The 18,389-nt window shown below is 44.0% G+C and overlaps 1 protein-coding gene across 1 annotated transcript in view; it reads left to right on the top strand.

Annotated features, from left to right (window-relative positions):
• Positions 1-9,315, top strand: part of LOC142273622 (uncharacterized) — a 41,235-nt gene extending 31,920 nt beyond the window's left edge. Inside the window, exons 6-11 of the mRNA XM_075332539.1 lie at positions 1,590-1,736; positions 1,866-2,045; positions 2,127-2,250; positions 2,334-2,431; positions 2,629-2,719; positions 7,645-9,315. Coding sequence (XP_075188654.1) covers positions 1,590-1,736; positions 1,866-2,045; positions 2,127-2,250; positions 2,334-2,431; positions 2,629-2,719; positions 7,645-9,179 — 2,175 coding nt within the window. The 3' untranslated portion in view covers positions 9,180-9,315. The remainder of the gene's footprint in view (positions 1-1,589; positions 1,737-1,865; positions 2,046-2,126; positions 2,251-2,333; positions 2,432-2,628; positions 2,720-7,644) is intronic.
• Positions 9,316-18,389: the final 9,074 nt, after the last annotated feature.

The raw sequence follows: 18,389 nt of genomic DNA, 5'->3' as shown, positions 1-18,389 counted from the left end.
GGTCCGAGCAGTCTTTCTGAAGACAGCCAGGCCAGCGGACGACTGTACCCACTGACCCTCGTGTTTCCACACTTTACTCCTGCCATTTTTGGATGATGGATTGAAAAGTGCTTAGTGAGATGTTCAGAGCTTTGGCTTTTTTTATTTTTTTTTTTTTATAACTGAACCCTGCTTTACTCTTCTCCACAACTTTATCCCTGACCTGTCTGGTGGGTCCCTTGGTTTTCAAGATGCTGTTTGATCCCTAATGTTCTGAAGCAAAACTTGTGAAACCTTCACGAAACAGCTGTAGTTATACAGAGAATAAATGATACAGGTGACTCAATTTACTAATTATGTGACTTCTGGAGGCAGTTGGTCACTCAGGGGCATCATACTACAAGGGACTGAATACAAATGCACGTCACAATATTCAGATTTATATTTTTAAATATTTAGAAAACCATCTATCATTTCCTTTACACTTCACAAATACTTGTTACTTAATGCTGGTATATCACATAAAATCACAATAAAATACATTTGTGGGTATGACGCTAAAATAATTGGAAATGTTCCGGGGGTGTGAATACCTTTACAAGGGGCAAAATGCCTTCATGACTCTAAAAATATTAGACTAGTTCCCTGGATCAATGTCCCATCACAAAATCTAGTACTGATAACCTGCAGTAATATACGTTTTAATGAAGGCATCGAAACCTGCCTTGAATTTTTGTAGTCTATCAACATTTATCACATCATATGTCAGAGAGTTCCATATTCTCACTGCTCTTACAGTAAAGAATCCCCATCTGTGATTATGATTGAACCTCATTGTCATCATTGCAGGCCTCAGTTGTATAAAGCTCATTATAAATATCTCAGTAATGCCCCTGATATACTTGTACATTGTAATAAAATCCCCCCGTAGCCTTTTTGTTTCCAAAATGAATAACCCCAAGCTTGCTAACCTGTCCTCCTATTGCAGTCCTTCCATTCCTTTAATGGTCGCTCTTCTCTGCACCCGCTCTAGTTCAGTTATGTCCTCCTCATTCACTGGAGCCAAACACTGTGCAGAATATTGTAAATGTGGCCGCACTAGTGACTTGTATAGAGGCAAAACTGTTCTTGTCCGGAGCATCTGTGCCTCGTTCACTACATCCTATTATATTATCTGCCTTGGCAGCAGCTTCCTGACACTGGTTGGTTTTTGTCGTCCACCCGCACACCCACGTCTTTTTTAGTGTCAATTTTCTACAGTAATTTTGAGACTATTTAAAAAAAATTGCAGTTTAAGAATCAGACGAAAAAATCTGAGAAGCTAAACCCCCACAAAGAATGGCAAACATTAAGAAAAAAACCTCCCAACAGGCGAATACTCATAAAATGGTCACATGCCATACATATGGAGTAAAACCCGCTTCTCAATATTATTGGATTAAGGATTTTCACTTTGGTTCCCGCAGCCCAAAATCATGAATTGTCTTCTTCTTCATGTCATACATATTAGCGTTATTTCTGCAGCCGGTGATCGGATATAAAGTCTCCAGTAATTATGTTACTAAACAGGATTCTTTATCATGTCACATCGTCATCTTCTCCCCATTCAGGTCCCTACAATATCGGATCCTCTCAGTGGAGATCTATATAAGAGAATTCTCCTGATTGACCCTTCAAGGATGGATATGTACAGGGACAAGATGGCGGAGAGGATATTACACCTCACCCTAGAGATCCTCTTCCGGCTTACTGGAGAGGTGAGAGATTCTGATGACGTCACATTACATTATTCTTATCTATGGGAATAACAGATGGACAGAACTGGAGAGGTGAGGACTCTGGAAATGTCTGGAGTGAGATTTATTACTGTGTCTCTCCATAACCAGGATTACACAGTAGTGAAGAAGACCTCTAGTGAGCGCTGTCAGGCCCCTGTGTCTGAGGGATGGGGAAGACCCCTGAGCCCAATCACGGGGCCTCCACCTCACCCCCCGATACATGAGGACATCAATGACCAGAAGATCCTAGAACTCACCTACAAGATGATTGAGCTGCTGACTGGAGAGGTGACACTGCTGGGAATGCTGGGACATTATACAGTAACGCTATGAAGGGATCGGGTGTGACGGTATCATTGTATGTGTCAGGTTCCTATAAGGTGTCAGGACGTCACCGTCTATTTCTCCATGGAGGAGTGGGAGTATTTAGAAGGACACAAAGATATGTACAAGGACGTCATGATGGAGGTTCCCCAGCCCCTCACATCACCAGGTAATAGACAGGACTAAATACACACGGCCTATAATTATCTATATGTAAGGAATGAATTCAGTCCCTGTATGTGTCTCCTCCAGGTCTATCCAGTAAGAGGACAACACCAGAGAGATGTCCCCGTCCTCTACTCCCACAGGACTGTAAACAAGAAGATCCCGATGTTCCTCAGGATCATCAGGTAGATGGAGAGAAGGTGCCATGAAATCTCCCTATGATGTGTAGACGGCTGTGAAGGTCTTGTGCTCAGTCTTGTTTTATCCTCCAGTATTATATGTGTCATACTTGTGTAATGAGAGCGGTGGAGATGGCAGGATTAGAGCTGATCATAGATGAGACTTCTCCATCTGTCTGTGACTTGTACAATATTTGTTTCAGGGGGAAGATCTGCCCCATATTAATACTACAGAGACATATGTGAGGGGTGATGAGCGGAGTAAAGAGGAGATTCCTACAGATAACCGCCCAGGTGAGTAGTGACCACTAAATGCAGAGAAGTCACAGATTCTTCTCAGTCACCGGCTGTGGCTGCTTTATCAGGGTTGTAGTCCATCATAGAAAATGGTCACCATTCTGCTGCTAGGCCACCACATGCTCCTCCACCCAACACTGTCCCCATTATTTTGGGCATTAGACGCCCTTCTGTTGGAGTGAGATCTGTATCAGCCAGATCTTACAGGTAGGATCCATCCTATCCCCTGAAATTAGAAGATGTTGACCCGTAGGTGCCCAGATCTCTAATCTGCAAAGCCAAATGACAGTGTACGTAGAATGTGCATAAAATTCAGAAAATTATGGGAAGAAAAATCTAATCTGTATGGTGGACCCCTAAGAGAAAGCGGAGGGTAATGATGCTGGTGACTTCCTAGAATCTTGACATCTTATTGCTGAATCTTCCTTCTCTCCCTTCTGCTGAATGTGCTGATCGGGTCGTTACAAAGGTCCAGTCTTTCTTGCCAAACTTCCCTTTTATGACGAGGCACCATTCCATGAGCAGTGAAATTCCTCCTTTCCGGGCAATCGCAACACATGTGAAATAGATCTGCAGCCTCTGAGTTACACATGGGACATAACGAAAATTGAATATTTCTGATCTGTTGTTACTGATGAGACTCTATGATGACGAGAGGAGGGAGTAGCTAGAGGCAGAGGGAGGAACTTGAGGTTGAGGGAGAAGCTGGAAACAGGGAGGAGGGAGAGGGAGGAGCTAGAGGCAGAGCCCATCCCTCTTGTATCTACATAGTATCTCATCAGAATGATAGAGGAACTCCCGGTGAACTCAGCCGGTGACTGCAAAACTTTGACTCCAAATGGTCTTTGTTCTGTGTTGAGGAAATAAATGTTAGCAAAACACACCATAAGGAAAATGTATCTACCGTCTAAATCAACTCGCGGCTCCAAAATCTGGTGGGGAAGAGATTTGTGGAAAGCAATAGAAACACCCTTCGGTTTATTATTTGGGTTAGTAGAAAGGGAACAGGCATTGTAGTATCTATTTGAATACTTGAACTAAAGAGGCCTTAAAGTATGTTTCCTGAAGCATAACTATTGAGACCCTTTGTATGTAGATATTAATATATCTGACTCCTTTTCAAAGGACTATTTACAATACAAGATGTAAATGTCACAATTGGAGAAAGGGAGGGAGAACGACTAAGATAGGATATAGACAAGACGAACCTGGGGAGAAATGCGAAACTGGAAGAGACAACTTCCATAGGCCACACTAAACTATTAACTCTTAGTAGGAGAAAACTGGACCTTATCAACAGGTCCCACAATCTAAGAGGGGTTGAGGAAGCCAAGACAGGGATAATCTCCACAAGAGACCCGTATTACTCAAATATCCAAAATATGTATAGTATACCCACCAATATAGAGAGAATAAAGGTGAAAGAGAGAAAGCAGAAAAAAAGATAATAGAAGTAGGAAAAGGAAGTGACAATGATAGATTAGGTTTAAAAAAAAACCCAACAAATATTTCCTGATACAATTTCTCAAACCAAACTCCTGGCCACCATTTAAAGGCATCAATAATGACCAAATTGTAATTCTAGTGATGGTAATAAGTACAGATCAGTCAATCAGTCATCCTGGAGAAGACCTCATGTCTTAAGAGGCCCATCACTGAGGGATAAGCGTTGCAATTTTGGTGACAGCTCTGTCTCACAATTAGCATGTGGGGGTAGAGTATGAAGTGCCGTCCATTCTGGCAGATGGATCTGAGGCAAGTCGAAGGTAGATAAGTTGGTCGGGAGGTCCCCCAAATTCTTAGATTCTGCGTGGCGGCCATCTTTTTTTGCAAAAAATTGAAATGAGAAAACCTCCAGTGGTAGGAGATCCCTTGGGTCTCGAAGAAACTGAGTGAGTGATCATTAGGCTTTACGAAGTTGTAGTGTGCTCCTGGTCAGATCTGAGAGGATGACAATGTCACAGCTTTACAGTTGTATATTCTATTTAGATCTTACAGCTTGTGAAAGAATTTACTTCTCCTTGTAAAAATGAATGCAGGACACAACATCACGTGGTCTTCAGGCCAAGGTGGACTTGGGACCAATATCTCTGTGAAGTATATCCATTTCCATACGCGAGTCCTCTTTCCTCCCAAGTAAATCATAGGATAAAGTATTAATGGTTTTCTCCTGCATATGGGAAGAGATTTCTTCAGACAGGCCACAAATACAGAGATGGTTTAGTCTGTAACGGTTCTCTATATCATCTATAAATGTTAGAATGTTTGAGATCTGAGTGGTACGTTCAGACATAAGATATTGGTTCTCTATTGAAGACGTTGTGTCAGACTCTAGGTCATACACTCTGATGCCTACTGAGTCTCCTCTAGTCTATTAAACATGGTCTCCAGGTCCTGCTTTGTGGGGATAGAGCACAGATGTTCTTTCCAATCCCACTTGTCTCCTTCAAAGAGGATTTTGATTAACTACACAAGAACATGACACCTTCGCCATGATAAATCGCTAAGCTGAGCGTGGTTGATGGCTCTAAAATACAGTTACTCGCATCTACAGGATCATCATGAATTCTATTTTGTTTCTGATCCTAAGGAATTCAGATTACTGCACAATTGCTCCTGAAATGGGGAACACTAATACTTCTACTTTTCTGGCCAAAACTCATAGTAGCGCCAATGGTCCATCGTAAATGAGTACAACACTGATTTACTGGACTATGTTAACGTTCTCTCTAAATGTCTAATGTCTTCAAGAAACTCATCTGACAGAAGATATTGGCCCCTACATTAGTTTGGATTGCCGAGAGCCCCCGAGCCACATACTGTAATTACTCCAGATGTGTCCCCTCCAGTTACTAAATCACTGACGGTGAAGCCTGTCGGGGTGGAGGGCGATCATTTTAGTAGATGTGTTATTGTCTATAGTCACAGTTTTCTCTATAGTATTTAGTAAAAAAGCCGCTCTTATTTCATGGCTTTCCACTGCAGCCAGTTTTCTGCTCCTATCCAGGCCTCATTTCTCCAATCTGACATCTGTCACTTTACTTGATAACACCTTTGTAATGCTGAATCTGATCCCAGTGTCTGAGATTTTTTTGTGACACAATGTAAGTTCTTATTTGTAATTTAAGATTGATTTTTTCACAAAATCCTAGAAGGAAGAGAGGAAACTGGAATGGAGACCTGGGACATGAAAATAGTAGGGGGTGCCAGTAATAAGAGCCATAATGGTACAGTCCACCAAATCCTAGAAGGAAGAGAGGCACTCACCCAAAATAAAATGCAGTGTCCTTTATTTCATGTAGACATACGATGGTAGGGAGAGGATGCGAGAAGCGAGGATAATGGCTGCCGTTTTGCGCTTAGAATAGCGCTTCTACATGTCCACCTGTCACCAGCACCTCCCACATCCGTAAAGGTGAAAACAGGTGACAGCGATAAATACAATCAAGTGCAAATACAAAAAGTGAAGAAAAAGTTAAAAAACCATACTAAAAACAATACAATGTAACAATTGGAAATATAAATACAGGGACACAATATCAGAGAAGATGATTAATAATAGGGCATACAAAATAATTCATATCAGTTAAATTAGGAAAGTTATGATCAAATCAAAGAAAAACTGACATTTCATTTTTTTCATTCGAGCCTAAAGTGCCAAGTGCCTTTAGGTGAATTATCCAGATTGCTTCTTTTTGTAACAGGATTTTGTGTGTATTACCTCCTATTTGTGAGATAACGACTCGTTCTATGCCAGCAAATTTTAAACAATCTGGATTACCCAGATGGACTGAGTGAACACGGTTGATTAATCTAAGGAAACCTTTTCCTGCCAAAATAGAATTATAGATTATAAATTAATTTGTTCCTGTTCACTAAAAAAAAAAAAAAAAAAAGTAGTCTGAATTTCGCTTCAAACATTGCATTTGGATGTTCTTAAAACAAATAGTGATACCACAACATATAGTCAGTAAATAGCATTTACTGTATTCTGCTTTAGCCGAAATTACTATTTTTGACTCCAGAGGCAGTCTCTGGAAAATTGCAAAGAGTGGATATTTTAGAGGGAAAATTACAAATCTGCCATTATACTGCCCAATACATAGCACCCAGCTTGGTCTCCAGGAAACACACACACCGTAAATGTTTGTGGGTTCTTCCCTGTGGCAATGCCAAACATGGATAGTAACAGTGTTTAGGCCACTGCAACGCTGAGAAGAATTGAGGACATTTGGCTTTGGGATTTTTTTTTATTGAATTATGGAGCCATATTGCTTTTCAAGAGTTTTTCACCTATAACTAATGTGGAAACCCTCCATTTTTCCCACTGAGCGAGTAGGTTTTTGGTATAATTTTGGCCAGAAAACATTGTTTGGTGGATTATTATTCAAATATTTGGGATGCAAAATGAACAAAGAAGATTGAACATCATGGTCTACTGGTTCCTGCTCTGATTACTTTTTTTTAAATCAGATACTTTTTTATTAAAACAGAATACATACAACAGAATAACAAATCGGCATCCAAATTAAAATGATCACATCTATTACCCCTTTAATTCCCCCTCCCGCCCCCTCCCCCACCCCGGCAGCAACCCTTCTCCCCGATACTACATCCCCTTTAGTACACACTTAGAATACCCTCCAACTGCAATATAGCAACCATCCCGTTCATCCCGTTGTGCAGGAGGAACAACTAGTAACACAAATAGAACAAAACACACACATCATAGGTCTCCGACGGCTATCCCGGTCCCAGCTGCTCTGATTACTGACTACTGTTAGATTTATGAACATTTTTTGTTTCAGTAAATATTCTAATTATAGATTACTACATAACTTGCAATTTCTTTAGCTATTTCATAAATCATATCCTTTCATTTCTATATATATATTATTATTAAAAAAATTTATTCTTGGCAGATGACTGTACCAGGAGATCAGAGATACAACTGACATCTTCAGTTTTTAAATCAAATGACCTTGATATGCCACAAGATGTAACTGAAGTGAATGCCATTGCTCCAGATATAGCATCATCTCTTCAAAGCAAGGATATATCCTCTCATTCTTTTGAACCTACTTCTGATTTATCACAGACTATTAAGAAAAATAAAAGTCACAAAACAAGCATTCAAAATAGAAATGCTCTTACAGTGAAAACATCATTTTCAAGTTTAGAATCTGAAAAAATACTTAACAAAATTCACACAGGGGAGAAAAGATTTTCTTCAGAGTCTTTTAGTTACCAGAGAACTCACACGGGGAAGAAGCCTTTTTCATGTTCAGAATGTGGGAAATGTTTTGCACAGAAATCATATTTTGTTAGACATCAGAGAACACACTCAGGAGAGAAGCCTTTTTCATGTTCAGAATGTGGAAAATGTTTTACACAAAAACCACTTCTTGTTATACATCAGAGAACTCACACAGGAGAGAAGCCTTTTTCATGTTCAGAATGTGGGAAATGTTTTGCACAGAAATCATATTTTGTTAGACATCAGAGAACACACTCAGGAGAGAAGCCTTTTTCATGTTCAGAATGTGGGAAATGTTTTACACAAAAATCACTTCTTGTTATACATCAGAGAACTCACACAGGAGAGAAGCCTTTTTCATGTTCAGAATGTGGGAAATGTTTTGCACAGAAAACACATCTTATTAGACACCAGAGAACTCACACAGGGCAGAAGCCTTTTTTATGTTTAGAATGTGGGAAATGTTTTGCACATAAACAACATTTTGTTTCACATCAGAGAACTCATACAGGGGAGAAGCCATTTTCATGTTCAGAATGTGGGAAATGTTTTGCACATAAATCACGTTTTGTTGAACATCAGAGAACTCACACAGGGGAGAAGCCATTTTCATGTTCCGAATGTGGGAAATGTTTTGCACATAAATCACGTTTTGTTACACATCAAAGAATTCACACAGGAGAGAAGCCATTTTCATGTTCAGAATGTGGGAAATGTTATGCACAGAAAACACATCTTATTACACACCAGAGAACTCACACAGGGCAGAAGCCTTTTTTATGTTTAGAATGTGGGAAACATTTTGCACATAAACAACATTTTGTTTCACATCAGAGAACTCATACAGGGGAGAAGCCATTTTCATGTTTAGAATGTGGAAAATGTTATGCATGGAAATCAGAGCTTGTTGCACATCAAAAAACTCACACAGGAGAGAAGCCATTTTCATGTTCAAAATGTGGGAAATGTTTTGCACATAAACAACATTTTGTTACACATCAGAGAACTCACACAGGGGAGAAGCCATTTTCATGTTCAGAATGTGGGAAATGTTTTACACAGAAATCAATTCTTGTTAAACATCAGAGAACTCACACAGGAGAGAAGCCTTACTCCTGTTCTGAATGTGGGAAATGTTTTATCCAAAAATCACAACTTGTTGGACACCAGAGAACTCACACAGAGAAGTCTTTTTCATGATAGAATGTGGGAAATATTTTACATTAAAAATGCAATCTTTTTGAACATCTCATAAATCACACGGGTGGAAGCCACTATCATTTCATATTGTATCCTCCTTCCCCTTTTAATATAAATATTTTTCTCGATAAGAATAATAAAGTTCACTTTTTGGATAAATTTCTTACGCGTCTGTGCTTTTTCTGATAGCCAGTACGAAGCAATAAGTTTCCTTGCCGCATATAGTCGTACAACTGCCAGTTTCTCATGTTCTTCCGCTCCCACTTCATCCACATAGCCCAGTACACACACCAAAGGAATCCTGGGTAGCTCCACTTGCATCACCGATTTAATTAAATTTAAGACTATGATCCAGAACCCTTCTAAAAATGGGCACTCCCACAACATGTGTATGATCCCTGCTTCTGCCACGGCACATTTCAGGCACTTGGAATCTGTTCTCCCGCATTATGCATCCACACAGCGGTTTTATAGACTATACATGACATATAACTGCAAGAGCCTTTTCACTTCACTCAGAGATATTTTGGTGACCTATTGCACAATAGACTCCCATTTCTCCTCTCAAATCTCTCCCAAATCCTCCACCCACTTCACATATGCCTCAATTGGATGCTTCCCAACAGACATGGACAAGAGTCCCTCATAGACCATTGATATACAACCTGCCTTACCTCTCTGCATTTCTATTATGTTAATTACACTGTCCGGTTGTACAACAATTGGTGCTATTCTGTTCTGCGACTCAAATGCATGACGTAACTGCATGTACTTGTAAAACATACCATGTCCCAATGGGTAGTCGTTTAGTAGTCCTTCAAAAGTTTTAAACTCGTTTCCCTCAACCACTTGGGAGATACCAGATACTGATTTTCCTCCATTGCCCGATAAACTTAAGGGATAATAATTCCAGGATATTGGGATTGTCCCATATGGGGGCATATCTAGTGAGCCCCGTTACCTGGCTCAACTGTTTGACCTTACCCCATACTTTATCAATCAACTGTATAGTAGGATATGGTGTGTAGTGTAAGCAAATCTTTCCCGCCTCCAGACTGGCCAACAGGGGGCCTTTTCCGACCACGTATTGTAAAATCTTCCCCCACCGAGGTCTCCAAACCCACTGTCCCCCACCCCACCATGTGCTGACTCTGGGCTGCTAAATAATAGCACCAAGGGTTACATAAAGCCAGTCCCCCTTCATCCTTCGGCCTTTGTAGATACTCTAGCTTCATCCTTGGGCGCTTCTTTTCCCAAATTAAGCTTCGAAAGAGTTTATTTTATAGAACCTGTACTGCGGTAGCCACACCCGGGCGTTGTGGACCACATATAGCAGCTGGGGCATTAGTATTATTTTAATTAAATTGACTCACCCCACCACCATAAGGTACAGTTTGAACCAAGTCAAGATTTGTTGTTTGAACTTAAATAAGACGGGGGCGAGATTAAGACGCTCATAATCCATTAGTTTAGTGGATATCCTAATTCCCAAATATTTGAACTCCGACACCACCTGCACCGGGGTGCAAGTCACCACTGTATTAGAGAGCATTTTATCTAGTGGCATCAAAACTGAGTTGTCCCAATTTCTAGCAAGTCTTGATATTTTCCCAAAACTGGAGATGACCCACAACACCCTTTTCCAGGGACCCCCCTGCATCTACCAAAAGCAATGAAAGGTCGTCCGCATACAGGGCCACTTTCTTCTCCACCCTCCCATACCGGTATCCCACTATATCGGAAGCCTGCCTTATCACCACCACCAGTGGTTCGATGGTGATAGCAAATAAGAGGGGGGACAATGGGCACCCCTGACTTTTGCCCTGGTAAAGAGAAAATGTATCTGACATACTGCCATTTGCCCTGATTCTTGCTTTAGGAGCAGAGTACAATAGCTGTACCCACCTAATATACATCTCCCCAAAGCCGATCCACGACATTGTGGCCCATAAATACCCCCACTCCATGCTGTCAAAGGCTTTGGCAGCAAGCATCTAAGGAAATAATCACCCTCCGCCCCTTGTTTTCCGCCGGCATCTGCATATTAAGGCTATGTGCGAACGTTGCGTATTTACATGCAGTTACGCTGCGATCTGCACCACAGCGTAGCTGCATGCGTCCTGCGTCCCCTGCATAATCTATGAAGATTATGCAGGAGCCGTGCGCACGTGGCGTCTTAGAGTGCAGCACTTCGGCTGCTGCCCGAAGCGCGCGTTCTAAGAAGTGACATGTCACTTCTTTCCTGCGCTTTGCCTGCAGCCCCCGCTCTGTCTATGGGAGGAGCTGCAGTCAGAGCGCATGGAATCAGCTTTTTTTTCACTACGGACTGTTTCTGCAGCGATTTGAAGCGCACGTGTGCTGTTCAAATCGCTGCAGACATTTCTGTAGTGACAGTACGCAACGTGCGCGCGTAGCGTTAGATACAATCTCCTGTGGTTGGTTACCGTGGACTTGTTGGGCATAAACCTCTCTTGATGTATTAGAGATGTAATGACTTTGGTGAGCCTATTTGCAAGCATTTTGGCAAGAAGCTTTACATCTACCGTTAGTAGGGATATCTGTCTGTACGAAGCTGGCAGGCAGGGGTCTTTACCTTCCTTAGGGAGTTCCACAATTATCGCCTCCTGCATGGATGGTAGCAGATCTCCCCCCTCTAGACATGAATTATATACCCAAAGCAGCACAGGCAACAGAACCTCCCTATGCTGCTTATATACTTCAGCCGGAAACCCATCTATCCCCGGCACCTTATCATTCGCCATGGCATTTAGGGCTGATTCCAACTCCTCTAAGTCAAATGGCTCATTCAGCAGCTCTCTAGATTTTCTTGAGAGGAGCGGCACCTGGGCCCTGCACAGGAATTCATCTACCTCCTCACCTCCGGGTGCATCTTATCTGAGTATAGGTCAGAATACAATGTCTCCAATACTTTCAGGATCCCTGACGTGTCCGTGACTACAGCCCCATCCACTGACTGTAGACGTGCAATATACATCGATTCTCTCTTGCCGCGGCTATCACTGAAAATAGATGACCCACCCGCTCCACATTTTCAAATGACTGCATGGTCTGATTGTCTCTTCAGGGAGGAAGGAGACGAACTCTAGTGCCACCTATTGGAAGAAGCTATCCTAAAAGTCAAAAGTGGCTCTTTAACGAGCCTTTTCAGATGACCTAGGATTTATGCCAGATTAGAACCTCAATTTGCAGACACGATGTTTCGGGATTATTGTCCCTCTTCAGTGCAAAGTAGGAAATCTGATCTGGCTATATGAGATGCTGTAGTGTGGGCTAAGCTGCAATGGAAAATAATCAAATTGTCTCTTCAGGGAGGAAGGAGATGAACTCAAGGTTTGTCAGTCTCCGCAATGAGAACAGTTTTCCCCTTAGACCACACTATAGCTTCTCATATAGCCAGATCAGATGTCATACTTTGCACTGATGAGGGACAATCTCTGCAAATTGAGGTTCTGATGTGGTATATATCCTAGGTCATATGAAAAGGTCGTTAAAGAGCCACTTTTGACTCTTAGGATAGCTACTTCCAATAGGTGGCACTAGAATTTGTCTCCTTCCTCCCTGAAGAGACAGTTTGAACATTTTCCAGAGCATTGCAGCTATAAGACTCCTCACCACTGACAGCCAGACTGGTTTGTCAGTCTCCGCAAGAACAGTTTTGTCTTTTGACTTATATGGGGCCACAAATGCGTTTCAGTTCAATTCATTTCCAATGGAATCGCGGCAAGATGCGGTCACATGTGGTTGTGTATGACGCATGCAACTGCATGTGACCGCATCTTTCCACGATTCCATTGGAAATAAATTGAACCACATTTGTGACGGTCCGGTTTTGCGGCAAAATACCGCTGATGTGAGCGCTGCCTTAGAAAACAATAATTGTCCTACCGCAGTTTTCCCACGTGTCCAGTGTTCGCTCTTCTACATTCCCTTATATAAAACCGTGATGTCTCCGACCAAACCTGCTGATTTATGATTTTACAATCGTAATAACTTTATTCCAATAAAGTATTTATTATTATTTATTATTATAGCGCCATTTATTCCATGGCGCTTTACAAGTGAAAGAGGGTATATGTACAACAATCATTAACAGTACAAAACAGACTGGTATAGGAGGAGAGAGGACCCTACCCGCGAGGGCTCACAGTCTACAGGGAATGGGTGATGGTACAATAGGTGAGGACAGAGCTGGTTGCGCAGTGGTGTACTGGACTGAGGGTTATTGTAGGTTGTAGGCTTGTTGGAAGAGATGGGTCTTTAGGTTCCTCTTGAAGCTTTCCACTGTAGGTGAGAGTCTGATAAGCTGAGGTAGAGCGTTCCAGAGTATGGGGGAGGCACGGGAGAAATCTTGTACGCGATTGTGGGAAGAGGAGATAAGAGAGGAGTAGAGAAGGAGATCTTGTGAGGATCTTAGGTTGCGTGCAGGTAGGTACCCCGGTACTAGACTAGGTCACAAATGTAAGGAGGAGACAGGTTGTGGATGGCTTTGTACAGTATGTCATGGTTAATGTTTTGAACTGGCGTCGTTGGGCGATGGGGAGCCAGTGAAGGGATTGGCAGAGTGGTGAGGCTGGGGAATAGCGAGGGGAGAGGTGGATTAAGCGTGCCTCAGAGTTTAGGATAGATTGGAGGGGTGCAAGAGTGTTGGAAGGGAGGCCAGAGAGCAGGAGGTTGCAGTAGTCGAGGCAGGAGATGATGAGGGCATGCACTAATGTTTTTGCTGATTCTTGGTTAAGGAAAGCACGGATCCGGGAGATATTTTTGAGTTGTAGTTTGCATGAGGTGAAGAGGGCTTGGATGTGTGGCTTGAAGGATAGAGCAGAGTTGAGGGTTTCTCCAAGGCAACGAGCTTATGAGACTGGGGAGAGTGAGCAACCATCAAGTTTGATGGAAAGGCTTGTTGGAGGAGATGAGTGAGGAGGAGGAAAGACAATGAACTCTGTTTTGTCCATGTTAAGCTTTAGGAATCGCGCAGAGAAGAAGGATGAAATAGCAGACAGACATTGTGGAATTTTGGTTAGTAGAGAGGTAATTGTACCGCCCCGCGCTCGACTGCCGCAGCAGAGCCGCTCGGGTCCGGGCTCGTTTCTGGTGGGTGGCTCGAGCGCCTCTGGACCCGGGGGTCACGTCCCTCTGTAAGGGGTTTGCTGGCGCTACGTGCGGAGGTTTCGATGGGGAGGTTCACGGATGGGGCCGTGGTGTTAAGGGGTATAAGTTTGTGACACCACCCACGGGGTTGTGGTGAAGGTGTGGGCACCACCGCTGCCATTGACTAGGCTCCCGGGGACGGTGTTAAGCAGCCTGGTGTTGATCCCCTCCGTGGGTAGGGGGTGATGGTCCCGGGGCCCGAGAGTGAAGAGGTGCGGGGCAGTGTTGATGCAGTGCGGTGCAGTGCCTGAAGGCACTGTTGTACTCACTATTACAGATACACCGGAGTCTCTGGTAAACAAAAAGGATGGTGGTCGGTGCCCGCAGCCGACTGCGCTTTGCCCCTTACTCAGGTTGGTGGTCTCCGCCTTTCTCCTGCACCTCTTTAGTAGAATGTTAACTACCTTCGCTTCAGCGACGAGAGTTCGCTCCCCGGCTTTGTGTGTCGGTGAACCCGTTTGCCTGCAGGCGCTGGCCCGTGGGATCTCTCTGCCTGTGTGGTGGCTTTCTATCCCCCTCGGTGGGCTGTTGCTGTCTTTCGAGTCTTGAGTTGGGAAAGGACCTAAGATCCAGACCTCAATCAGAGAATTCGACGTGGTCCAGTGGCTTCTGGGCCTCGTCAGGGTCTGAGTACCCCACTGGTGCTCCGGTTTCTAGTTGGTTCCCCGGTTCGGTACCGGCAGGCCGCTACCCTGTCCAGGTGCCTTACGGTTCCACCAGCCATCTTCCCGACTCCTGCAGTCGGCAACCACTGTCTGCCTCCTTGCCACGGTACCAGGGCTACGACCCTGGCACCGGTCAGTGTGATTGCTGCAGACCTATCACCACAGGCCTGCTGCACTAGAACTTCAACTCCTCTCTACTCCACTCCCTGGCTTAACTTAACTGACTACTGTTTCCTGTCTCAGGCCCTCTGGACTCCTCGCTGGGCGTGTCAAGCGCCTGGCTCCGCCCCCTGGTGTGACCATTGGACACTGAGAGAGGTGACAAGGGTTTTTAGGTTGGCTGCTGTTACCTTGTTAGGGGACTGGTGTTTGTGCATGGGACTACCTGTGACCACCTGGCTAGTCCAGGGCGTCACATAATGTCAGGTCCAGAGAGGGAGTTCTGTGTGTCATCAGCATAGAGATGATACTGAAAGCTGTGGGACTCTATAAGCTGTCCCAGGCCGAAGGTGTAGATGGAGAACAGCAGGGGTCCAAGAACTGAGCCTTGGGGGACACCGACAGATAGGGGGCGAGATGAGGAAGTGGTGTGAGAATGGGAGACGCTGAAAGTTCGGTCGGTTAGGTATGAGGAGATCCAAGATAGGGCCAAGTCTATGATGCCCAGAGATGAGAGAATCTGTAGTAGGAGGGAATGGTCTACTGTGTCGAAGGCAGAGGACAGGTCAAGGAGAAGGAGGACAGAGTAGTGTCGTTTGCTTTTGGCGGTTAGTAGATCATTGGTGACTTTGGTTAGGGCAGTTTCAGTAGAGTGATGTGGTCGAAAGCCAGATTGTAGCTGGTCATAAAGGGAGCAGGAGGAGAGGTATGAGGACAATTCAAGATGGACGTGTTGTTCCAGTTTTTGAGCATAGGGGAGAAGGGATATGGGGCGATAGTTTGACACACAGGATGGGTCAAGGGAGGGCTTTTTGAGGATGGGTGTAATGGAGGCATGTTTAAAGCATGAGGGGAATACACCACTTGTTAGTGATAGGTTGAAGAGATGGGTTAGGGCTGGGATGAGGACTGCGCTGATGTTGGGGATGAGCTGCGATGGGAGTGGGTCCAGTGCACAGGTGGTTAGATGTGATCTTGAGAGTAGAGTGGAAAGATTGTTTTCTGTCATGGTAGAGAAGATGGATTTGGAGGAAGAGAGCTGAGTAGCTATGATGAGGGGCCATGGTGATTGTGGGCCAAAGCTTGCTCTGATGTTGTCAATCTTCTGCTTGAAGAAAGAGGCAAAGTCTTCAGCTGAGATGAGAGGAGGGGGAGGTGGTGCTGGGGGACGGAGGAGAGATTTGAAAGTGTTGAATAGCTGTTTAGGGTTGTGAGAGAGAGAGGATATGAGGGATGAGAAGTAGGTTTGTTTTGCAGCAGTGAGTGTGGACTTGAAGGTGGTGAGAGACTCTTTATATGCAATGAAGTGCTCAGTGGAATGAGACTTCTTCCATCTGCACTCAGCAGTTCTGGAAGCCCATCTCAGTTCTTTAGTCTGACTTATGTGCCATGGTTGTTTGTTGATTGTGCGGGTTTTGGTGTGTGTGAGGGGGGCAGCAGATTCAAGAGCTGCAGCGATTGTAGTGTTGTATAAAGTTGCAGCAGCATCTGCATCGTGTGAAGAAGCAATGTCTGTGAGAGGAAGAAGGGACTGAGAAAGTGCGTGTAAATCAAGGTGTTTGATATTTCTGCAAGGGTGTGAAAGATTGTGGAGGGGGTTGCGTACTTGGAGAAGAGAGGGAAGAGAATGTGAGTAGGTTGTGGTCAGACAGGGGGAGAGGTGAGTTAGAAAGGTTATATAGGGAACAGAGGGGAGTGAAGATGAGGTCCAGCGTGTGGCCATCTTTGTGAGTAGCTGCAGAAGACCATTGGGTGAGGCGGGAGGAAGGAGGAAGTGAGTGTTATAAGTTTGGAGACAGGTGAGTGGGAAGTGTCAATGGGGACGTTGAAATCACCCATGATGATGGTGGGGATGACGGTGGAAAGGAAGTGTAGTAGCCAGGTGGTGAAATGGTCAAAAAAGGCAGTGGCCGGCCCTGGAGGGCGGTAAATGACAACCAGTTGAAGGTTGGAGGGGGAGTAGATGCGGACAGAGTGTACCTCAAAAGAGGGGAGAGTAACAGAGGGTGGCAGTGGAATTGGTGTAAAGGAGCATTGGTCGGACAGGAGCAAACCAACTCCTCCACCATGCTTGTTACTGGGGCGGGGGGAGGGAGAGAGTTGGAGACCGCCATAAGAAAGTGCAGCAGGAGTGGCTGTGTCAGAGGTGGTGAGCCAGGTTTGAGTGATAGCGAGGAAGGAATGTTTATTAGTGATGAAAAGATCATGAATGTAGGATAGTTTGTTGCAGACAGAGCGAGCGTTCCATAGAGCTCCTGTTAGTGGGACTGGGGGAGCGGGGACTGGGTGGATGGGTTTGAGATTAGAGAGGTTGCGGAAATTAGTGATAGGTTGTGGATGAGGGTTTGAAGTGACAATAGGTATGTGGTGAGGAGGACAAGATTAGGAGAGATATCTCCAGCAGTGAGGAGAAGCAGTGAAAGTGCTAGTAAGTGGGAGCAGAAGAGGCTATGAGATGGTCGTGTGTGTCTGGAGACACTGGGTGAAATGTGGAGGAAAATATTTGAGGGGAAGGTGAGCTGGGTGCGGAGGATAGTGAGAGAGATGGAAAGTTCATTGCTGGGTTTAGGGATCAGAGGGGGCAGTAGAAACTGAAGTATTTTAGGGGTGAAAGTGAAGAAAAACACAAACATTGTTTACAGAGTCTATGTATCCAGTTACCTTCCGGTCACTTCTGGCCCAATTCTGGCCTAATTCAATACATCATACTTATATGGTGCATACTTGTCTTGGTGCAGACGAAAAGTCCGCAGCCTGTGTATAAGATCTGCAGCTTCCGCTAAGCACTTCCCACCTTTGTTCTCTGTACGTATGCCGACCTTGTGGAGGAACAGAGGGTCATATATCCCCTATGGATAATTTATACAGTGGCATGCAAAAGTTTGGGCACCCCTGGTCAACATTACTGTTATTGTGAAGAGTAAAGCAAGATAAAGATGAAAAGGCAAAAAGTTAAAGATGACACATTTCCTTTGTATTTTAGGCAAAAACAAAATATTTATCTTTTACATTTTAAAATTAACAAAAAAGGACAGTGGACGGTTCCAAAAGCTTGGGCACCCGGCATGGTTAGTACCTAGAGAAAAAAACTGACGGCACCCCCAACATACAGTCTGAACAGGCGCAAAACTGAATGACATATAATAACAAAAAAGACAATTGCACTCTGAAATGCTAAAGCATGGAAACCATGAATGTAATAATATAGACATGCATT

Source organism: Anomaloglossus baeobatrachus, unplaced genomic scaffold (assembly GCF_048569485.1).
Source record: "Anomaloglossus baeobatrachus isolate aAnoBae1 unplaced genomic scaffold, aAnoBae1.hap1 Scaffold_365, whole genome shotgun sequence".
Taxonomy (NCBI): domain Eukaryota; kingdom Metazoa; phylum Chordata; class Amphibia; order Anura; family Aromobatidae; genus Anomaloglossus; species Anomaloglossus baeobatrachus.
The sequence above is the reverse complement of the archived record's forward strand: the minus strand, read 5'-3'. Positions and strand labels throughout refer to the sequence as shown.